General features: G+C 24.8%; 2 protein-coding genes across 2 annotated transcripts; both read right to left on the bottom strand.

Annotated features, from left to right (window-relative positions):
- On the bottom strand, positions 1-547 carry OCT59_026047 (uncharacterized protein; the record flags this gene model as incomplete). The annotated part of the gene is made up of 2 exons (XM_025325485.1): positions 1-123; positions 209-547. 2 exons carry the CDS (start codon positions 545-547, stop codon positions 1-3), a joined length of 462 nt encoding a protein of 153 aa, XP_025180943.1.
- Positions 548-7,091: 6,544 nt separating this feature from the next.
- OCT59_026046 (uncharacterized protein) lies at positions 7,092-10,057 on the bottom strand (the record flags this gene model as incomplete). The annotated part of the gene is made up of 15 exons (XM_066142903.1): positions 7,092-7,102; positions 7,186-7,254; positions 7,323-7,382; positions 7,466-7,510; positions 7,594-7,647; positions 7,788-7,823; positions 7,908-7,958; positions 8,026-8,094; positions 8,169-8,210; positions 8,308-8,319; positions 8,407-8,520; positions 9,169-9,190; positions 9,266-9,396; positions 9,481-9,508; positions 10,010-10,057. 15 exons carry the CDS (start codon positions 10,055-10,057, stop codon positions 7,092-7,094), a joined length of 792 nt encoding a protein of 263 aa, XP_065992475.1.
- Positions 10,058-10,390: the final 333 nt, after the last annotated feature.

The raw sequence follows: 10,390 nt of genomic DNA, 5'->3' as shown, positions 1-10,390 counted from the left end.
TTACATATTACCGGAGAACAAAAAGTCAATGACTATAACGTAATTGAGCGTAAGTGGATTCTGAGAAATTCCCAAAATTTCAGTAAGATTTTTTTCGTCGTTGTATTCAATTTCAGTTGCAATCTATAAATAAAATTAAATTAATATATGATAAATAAACTCAAGGAAATATATATATATATATATATTTATTTATTTATATATTTACCAGCTTTAACTCATCTTGTGTCATTTTGTTTGAATTAATTAGTTCCTTTAAATAAACTTTTGTATCTTTGATTTTATTAGGAAAGCTCCTCAACTTTGCAGAATAATTCAAATAACCATCTTCGTTTATATACATTATGTCCTTAAAATTTTTATAAGGTATCCATGGAATTTTTATAAATTTTCGTTGTTTGTCAACTTCCAAGGATAATTTATCGAAAAGGTCAGATTGGAAGGGAGTAGTAGAGAAGTTTTTATTTAATTTTAATGCAAGGTCCTCAACATTTTTTAGTTTTGATTTAAGGTCTTGGTTTTTATTTTTGCTGTTATCGTTTCCCATTATTGAACAAAATTTTTTTTTAATTTTTTCTTTTTTTTTAAAAAAATTATGGACTTTTTGTAGAGGTTTCATTTCTTATCCATCAAACTATTATTTATATGATAAGCCCTTAGATTTTTAGCAAAGAAAATTTTATAAAAATATTTATATTTAGTTATTACATAAAATAACTAAATTTATAAATAGTAAACAGAATTTTACATACTATATACGTACGTATACAAGATCCTTTAGATCCTTATAGTTTCACAGTTTCATGATGTTTTGCTGTTATTAGATAATAAAAATAAAATAAAACGTTAAAAAAAAAAATAAATAAAAAATTATTATTATATATTTTTTTTTAGTGATAAAAGATTGGTGTAATATTACTAATATTACTGCGCCAACAATTGAATTCATACTGTTACTACAGATAATAAATAATCATTATTTTATTATTTTTTTAGTATCTCTTTATCTATAATATTGACAATCAACTACATTTTTGTATTGTTTACTAGTACTTAAACTTTGTGTTTCAACATATTTTATAACGTGTTTAACATGTTTATATTTGTCCATTTGTATTGATTATATAACTACTATAATTTAACAAGATGTACAACAGGTTCCTACTATTAAATCTTGGTCCTTTAATTCTGGTTTTTTTAGGAAGTTCAAAGAAAAAGGAAGAAAAAAGGAAGAGAAATTTTCTATACAAGGTATCAACATTTTAAGGGGTAAAAAAAAAAAAATTTTTTTTTTTTCATATTATATTCCAAAAATATATATATATACAAATGAAAGACAATACGATAAATATAAAACGTGCACTGCACTATTTTTTTATTTCGGTTAAATTAAATTACTTTACCGGGATAACATCGTTTGATTGACAATAACTTTACGTTGTATTTAAGACTTACATCACATATATATATATATATATTTATTTATTTTACTGTTTATTTGGTGTGTAACAATTGCAATGTTATGTTTCAAATTTTAAGGCGTTTTGTTACATTACGAACGAAAATGCCCTAGTTGCAAAAAAATCATATCCATTTTTTGAACGCAATTGATTCCAAAAATGGTTTGATATTTCCTCATACAATATGTTACGCAAGTAAATCATATATAAAATTAGGATCAACAAAAAATTCTGAAAGAAATGAACGAAACTTGACATAATTTACAGTGACTCCTAAAATTGTATAATGTACGATATAGACATACAGTACGAACTTTCATCTTCGCTGTAAGTTTACTTAAGCGTCTCAAGGAAGTTTTTATGGTTTTATATGACGTTTCTTTATATAGTTTTATATAGTTTCAATGAAATAGTGGTGATCTACATAACAATGCGGAGTTCTGGAACTGTATTAATTGTGCGCCACCCGACCACATGGATCAAATGGAGGTAACGAACGTCTGTGGAGTAACGTATGTTATGTCACACAGTATCTGTTTATTGTTTGATAAAAAAATCTAGTACAGCAATTTTAACGCGCAGTCCTGGTACTATAATATTTTGTTTCGTGATCTTATCACGTGATAAACCAGGATTATCTGCGAAATTATATAAATGTATTAAAAAATCGATTTAGTGCAGTATAATAAATTTTGGGATTTTTAAATACTTATACTTTTTACGATATGTTACCTGATAAGTAAAGTAGTACAATAGTATGATGATACAAGTTCGGAGAAATTTTAATAGTACGTTAATTTTTTGTACAATTTAAAAATTTCGTACTAACGTATTTTTAAAATATGAATTTATTTAGCTCTACAATAGCAATAAAATCATCTTTGGCATTTGTAAAATAAAAGTATATCTAGCGTAAGAATATTATAAACCCAAGTTTAAGAACTTAAATAGGTTAAGCGTTATAAAAAAGCAGAAGAATTTATAATAAAAAAAATTTAAAAGGAAGAAGGCGTGTACTGAGCACCAATGAACCTTCCAAGAATACTGCGATTTTCCTGTATATTCCACGATTCGATAAACTGTATAACATTAGAAGATCAATACAAATGAGTTAGTAAATTATTTTTAATTTTTAGATTTTATTAGTATACAGACCGGAAGATGATTGACTGTTGATGGAAATCATTGTGGAATGATTCCATTCATGCTTGGAATATATTCTAATATCATGTTCTGATCAAACAAATGTGAATTACGTAATCTTGAAATATTTCATGTATCCTAAAATATAAATCAAAATATTATTGGTTTATAAATAATATACTTAGTCGAATATTATAGATAAGTGTCAATGTATCAATTTCATTATTTAACATGTATGACTTTATTAGAAAAAACTTAGATAATGAAAAAGAAATAATTTAAAGCAAAAAAAAATAAAAAATATTAATATTATTGCTAGGCAAATTTCTTACATAATAATAATTAAATATACTATTTCTAATTCTATTTATTTATTTTCTTCTTATAATGATAACGAAATATATAACAATACAAATCTTTATACAATAAAACCGTTGGAACTCCTTATTGTAAAAAAATATTTTATACGATTTTTTTTTTTTACTGATTTGTATTTATCTGTTATTTTATTTATTCTTTAGATATATCTTTAAATTTTCCTTTGATAATTAAGTTAACATCATTATATTTGAAGTTTGGATTAAAAAAATTGTCATGCTTAGATCACCTAATTTGACTTGTGTACCATTGAAAAGTGTAATATTCCCGCGCCAGATCTATTTCGTATTTGTTATAGTTAAAGAATTTGATTAGCCTTAACTGTTAAGAATGTACACATGGTTGCGGTATGTTTCCGATTTTAACCAGTTTTTTTTTATTCTATCACAAAAAAAGTATAGTTTGTTCTATTAATTGTATTTCGCTTGTGATTATTTTCTTTTTTAGTCTTTTTATTGAATGTTTTATTATTAATTTTTTTATCTGATTTTTTTTTCCTTTTCGGTTATCTTTAACAGAAAATTATTTTTTTTATTTATCATTTTTTTTTCAGTTTTTTAAACCGTTTTTTTTTTAGTATTTTTTTTTTTTAACCTGAAAAATATTGGATACTTTGTTGCCACAACTTTTCAATTTTTTTGTTTAGTGAGATTTTTTTTTTTCTTAGTCAATGATATTGTTTCCTGACTATTAAGATCACACGAGAATTTTTTTTTTTAACGTTTTTAGTGAATTTTTTTTAGTAAAATTTTGTTTTTAACATTAATATAAAGCGTCATGAATTGGGAATTTTAAATAATAAAACTCTAATATTATATAATATCTAATATTCCCAATAACCCAAATATGAATCAGAAACTTTATCATTATATTGATTTAAACTCATTTTGCAACACAACAGGCTACAGCTAGTTTATAACTAAAGGAATTAAAAGAAAATGACTATTTATGTAAAAACATAACCTTCCTCAGGGGATCGTCTCACTTGTAAAAAAAACCAAAAAAAGAAAAAAGAAAGATTTACAGATTTAACCTGTCTTATAAATAGGAGTCAAAAGGAAAAATATGATCTAGTCTGTAAAACAATTAAAAATAAAATATTATCAGAAAAGAAAAAATTATAATTATTACATAAAGAATAAGGGGCTTATATAAAAGTCGCCCATCCTCCAGGCTCCAGCAAATACAAAATTAAAAGAGATCAATATAAGCCATCGATGGCAGTTTAAGTATTTAAAATTTTTGTAAGAGATAAATGGCTTGGTATGAGTGTTACGCGTCTGTTTAAATGGATCATTAGTCAAATGTGAAGTAGTGTGGAACGACTCACCGAAAAATGTTAGTAGCCAGATTTATTTGCTAGTTACACATGTCGCTTACATAAGATAATCACTTGTAAAATTAAACGATTGAACTTTATTACAAATAGAAATTTAATGATTTTTTTTAAGTTATAGTTTGAATAATATACTGCGATGTGCAATATTTTAACTTTATGTTCTTTATGTTTCGAATATAATTATTCTCAATAAATTGTATTCTTATTAAAGTTCTTGGCATAGTTTGACGATTTTTGCACTATATTATCTTTTCATTTTCTCTAATGACTTGAAATTTGAATGAACATTTTTTAACCATAAATATCTTTTTGGCTTATTAAGTGACTCTTTTATATGAGTTTATAAAAAATTTATAACGAAGAAAAAAGAAAAAATATATATTTGATTTTAAGTCGATAATCTGAATAAATCCGGCCACCATTTTTCAATGGCGTGGATGTAATTCACGTGTTGTGGCAAGTGGTAGCGAATGCATTTTTGTGTCTTTTAGTGATGTTCTTGGTGTTCTCCCATCGTTTAAATTTATCATTGTGAATTTCCAGAAGAGCTCGCTCAAAAAAAAAAGTCATGAAGAACAGTAATCTCATGCTAATCACGTGAGTAATGAAATTTAAGATTTGTTTGTATATTTCAATAATTTTCATTTTCGTTACTAAATAATATTCTTCTTTACTGGTTTCATTTTTTTATATAGTCTGACGGTTCTTTTCGGGTTTTCTTTTTCTTTAGGTTTTGCGATTCTTTTTGAAAATGAAGGTTAGTGTTTTTTTTTCTTCGTTGTTTATTTTCATTTCATTATTAATTTTTGTTTGATTTTTCTTATTTCTAGGTTTCAACACTTTTTATTTTTAGGGTTTAGCAGTTCTCTTTGTGGGAATAAAGTTGGTATTCAACCGTTTTTTATTTCGTTGTTTATCCTTTTTTAAGTTTCGGCTATTCTCCCTGGAAATAAAGATTTGTATTTCATTTCAACTAATTTAGTTTGTGGAAATAAAGGTTGGTGTTCGACCATTGTTTCCCTTTTTTTTATTGTTTTCTTTACTAACTTTCATCTTTCTTTTTTAGGTCTTCAGCTCTTCTTTTTTTTTAGCAGTTTTCTCTTTTTTATGTTTTGGATGTTCTTTTTGGATATTTTCTTTTTGTTTTCATTAACTAAATTTGTTAAAATTTGTTTATTCTTTCCATTAGGTGCTGTATATTATTTCAAAATGTAGGTTGGTTTTTTTTGTATTTTTTTTTCTTTACTAACTTGCATTTCTTTCTTTTTTTTTAGGTTCCAGATGTCAATTTTCAAAGAATCAGTAATTAGTTTATTTTGTATTATTGATTTTATCATGTTCATTTATTTGGCTATTTTTGTTTTTGAAAAAGTAAATTTTTTTTGCTGATTGTCATTGATCAAATAAATCTGTCAAAGATTCTGTGAATAATATAATTATGACCTTATGTGACGCTAACGGGTTGTGTATCGAGAAAAATAATTACAGAGAATATAAAAGGACGCATATAATAATCTAACATAAAAGACTAGACAAGTTTATATGTTTCAATCTACCTTAAGGCAAACCTACCCTTCGCATATAGAGAAAACTAAATTTAAAAAAAAATGATAAAAAAACTGGTGGTCCACGATAAATCTTATTTGTAAAATCACGTGATATGGTGGCAAAAAAAAAAATGATACCACCCCAAATGAAAATTTTTATAGGAAAAGTTTAAATAAGCCTATAAAGTAGATTATGCGTGGTCATTTTCACAATCAATGAAGGTCCCTGTGGCCGATATAAATCCAATAAATATTATATATATGTTGTTTATTTAGTTGAAAAATAATTTAAAAATAAAAACCACTAACCATGTTTATATTGATTTTTAAATCTATTAATTATACATTGACAAATTAAATATTGATCAATATAAAATAAATTGATCGAGGAATGCTATTTATTTGTCAAATTTGTTACATATAAATTATATTTGCTAATAATTTATAATCTTACTAAAGCGATTATGTGCATAATCAAGTAACCGTACCGTACCGTATTGTCATATATATACATTTTTATATATTATGGAGTATACATGTTGCCGAAATAATTTTTTAATTTCGGACCAATTTCGGCTTTGTGGCATAACTCCACACTGTATAAACGTAATAATCTGAAATTTGTCAGAAGATTTCGCTGGATTTCAGAGAGTGTAGAGAAGTTTTTAAATAATTTCGACCTTATTGGCAACAATTTCAGCCAGGTTTGTGTATATTTTGGATATATAAAGTTAATTAATGGAACGAATGAAATTAGTTGTTTATAATTCTGGGTTATCATCCAGGGGATGATAACCCATTTATGGATAGCATAGTAAATAACTAAATTATTTAAATATTTTCATTTTCAACAGATATCAATAGATCTTGTGTTAGTTGAACTCTGTGATAAAATTATTCCACTACTTTCCTTATATATATGAAATTTGTAAAGGGAATTGATCTCGTTAAAGAATATTTCTTACTATCTATTAAAAAGACATAAACTTCAATTAGTTTAGAAGTTGTAACAATATAAATATTTCCTTTTTGGTGATAATTTATATACTTAATAATTCCAATTTATTATATAATTATTTAAATTACAAACTAAGAATCTTGTAAAACAATTTTTTTTTACTACTCTAGTCTTAATGTTTAAATAATTCAAAATAAAACATAAATATATGATAAAATCTTTCGAAATACAATAATGATATCGTTAACTTATTTCCAAAGGAAAATTTAAAATCCATCTAAAGAATAGATAAATAACAATAAATACTAATTAGTAAAAAATAAAAAAAAAGTAATAGCAAATCTCTTTTTTAAAGCTTACCAACGGGAATTTCCAGTTCATCTTGTTCTTCTGAATGAAGGTTTGGATTATTATACATTTCATCATCATCTGTAAGAAATAAATAAATAGAATTAAATAAATATAAAATTGAAATCGTTGCAAAATTTTCCGCCTACCATCAATATCATTAATATTTTGTCTTTTCGTTTTTTGTTGAATCACTTCTTTTTCATCATCTAAATTTTGAAAAAAAAAGCCATATTAAATAAATATATTGACAAAACTAGTAATTCATTTTTTTTTTTATTTTTTCGCTTACCATCACTATCAATATTTTTCCTTTTCATTTGTTGTTTAATTATTTCTTTTTCGTCATAGTAATTTTAAAATAAAAGTCACGTTATTTAATAAATGAAATTAATATAATGAATTCATTCATTTACTTACTATTTGAATTTATTTGCAAATTTATAAATTCTTTGGGCAATTTTTCACTATCACCTAAATTAAAAGTGTAAAATAGATTTTATTTTAATTTATTATTTCGAATAAACCACTTTTTAGTAACAAAAATAAGAATAATTGAATAATATAAAAATGATCATTAAAATGTATATACAGTATTTAGCAGTTTTACTTACTAATAACATATGGTCCTTTTGTTTGTTGTACTATTTCTTGATTATATTAAATTAAAAATAAATTATGTTTAATGAATAATGAATATTTGCATTAATAAATAAGCTTATTTATTTACTTACCGTCTTTTATTGGTAACTTTTCAAATGTTTTGGATAAATTTTTACTATTTGCTAAAATTTGAAAATACATGTTATTATTTACCTAATTGTCATTAAAAATTATCAGAATATAAGTTACCATTAAATATACTGTGTAATTTTGATGTATTATTATTACTCTGATTTCTTGGTTTATTAAAATCATTAACTAAAGAAAATTGTAAAAATTAATAATTGAATATATAGCTATATAATAAATTCCACAACTTAAAAAATACTTACTATTAGCGGGAATACTAAAATCATATGATTTACTATGAAATGCTATTTAAAGTGAAATATTTTAGTTAAAAAAAGTCAAAATGATAAGAGTACAAATAATCTGAAAAAATAAAAAAGATTTTATATATTAAATTTGTACCTTCTAGCTCCTCTTTTTATTTTAGTATGAACAATGAGATTTTATTATTATTACTTATTTATTTAAAATAATAAAAGCAATATGTATTAAATATAATACCTTCTGTTGCATTTCTTGGTTCAGGCAGATTTTCAAATTGATGAATTTTACTTGCAAATAATCTGCTATTTGTACTATTATTTGTTTTATCTTGTTCTAAATTCCTATTTATTTCTGATTGAAATGATTCATCTGTCATACTTTGATAATATAAATTCATTTTTTGTATTTCATTACAAAGTGTATCAGTATCAGGTCTTTTTGATGGATCAGCATCCCAACATTGTTCCATAAAATTTTTATATTCTGTGGGAGTTCCTAACACAATTTTAGGTCTAATACCATTAATAATATTCATTACAAGATCATAATCATGTTCATGATTAATAAATGGTGGTTGTCCAGATGAAATTTCCCACATAAGTATTGCAATACTATAAATATCAGATTTAAAAGTATATTCTTTTCCATTAATAACTTCTGGTGCTATGTAAGGAAGATTTCCATATATACATTTTGATGATTTATCAGCAGGTCCACAAAATCCAAGATCGCTAATATAACATCCGCTATTAATTTGTGAATACAATATATTTCCCGAATGTAAATCTCTATGAACTGCATTTTCCTTATGAATAAAATGTAGGGCCAAAATTATTTCAAAAGTAATATTTATTTTTTCTTTCCATGTAAGTTTATTATGATTCTGATCTAAATATTCTCTTAAATTTACATCCATTATTTCCATTACAAGCATGTAATTTCCATTTGATATGTTTTGTGTTATACCATAACATTGGACAATTTCATTACTCCTATTACCTATGGTTAAATGTGATTTAGCCTATATAAATTTAAAGACTTGTTAATAATATAAACTAGTTACAGTAATTATAAATATATTATTTAGATTACAGACCTCTTCAAACCAACTTTGATTTGCACTTTCAACATTTTCTAATCTTTTAAGTATCACTTCATGTTTTCCAAATCTTTTTAATTGTTGTTTTTCAGAATCCCATTCTTCACATCTTCCATCAATCCAATCTGCTGTATAAATTTCAGAAAAACCACCTTTTGTTAGATACTTAATATCTTGTAAATTATTATATGGAATCCATTCAACTATCTTACTTGGTATAAGTGTTTCCAATTGACATTTCTGGATTAAGTTATCAATATTAACATTTCCAGATGTCCAATTTGAAAATTTTGCTTTTAAATAATTTCGAACACAAAATTCACAGTATAACGTAGCTAAACATTCTTGTTTACAATTTTCACAAATTCTTTTTGTTCCTGAATTATCAAGAATTTTATAATAATCATAATCTCTAGTCATCCAATTTATTGCATAAGTTTTTTCATCTTCAGTAAGAGAATTCTCAGCAAGAACTGTTTGTTTTTGAAATTCATGCTGTTTGTGATTATCATTGTGAACATTATAATCTATTAATGCAAGTGATCTAGCAATTGCTGCATGAGCTAAGTCTATTCGAATAACAGACATTGAATTTTTTTAAATTAAACTTTAAAAGGAAGGGGTTTTTTATAAATTAAAGTTAAAAAAAAATTATGGTAAGAAAAAAAAAATAGGCTGAACGGAGTTTTGTATCCGAAATAATTAGTAATGATCTACAGTCTTATAATGTAGTACACTTACATGGCATCGCACAAAAATGTTTCTACACACGTCATAGTCGTCACACATGCTTATCTCAAATCTGTGACAGTTTAGTGTCGATCTTGCTATAATAGGAAGGGGTGATGTTTACGCGTCACTGATCACGTGCAGCCACGAGTTCGGGACTTAATTTTTTTAATTTTTTTAGTGCCAAAAATTTATTTGTCACCGTTCTTTGTCACCGTTCTTTGTCACCGTGATCGACACTAACCTGTCACAGATTTTAGATGTGCTCACACATACAGTATTATGAAATAAAAATTTTCATATCAGATATTATTTATCTACGTTTATAATAATAATTTCATGGCTAAAAGCGAAACAAGTAATCTAATACTAACCTAATCATTAAGAACAATG

This window comes from Rhizophagus irregularis, chromosome 6, assembly GCF_026210795.1.
Source record: "Rhizophagus irregularis chromosome 6, complete sequence".
Taxonomy (NCBI): domain Eukaryota; kingdom Fungi; phylum Glomeromycota; class Glomeromycetes; order Glomerales; family Glomeraceae; genus Rhizophagus; species Rhizophagus irregularis.
This window is presented reverse-complemented; position numbering and strand designations above follow the sequence as displayed.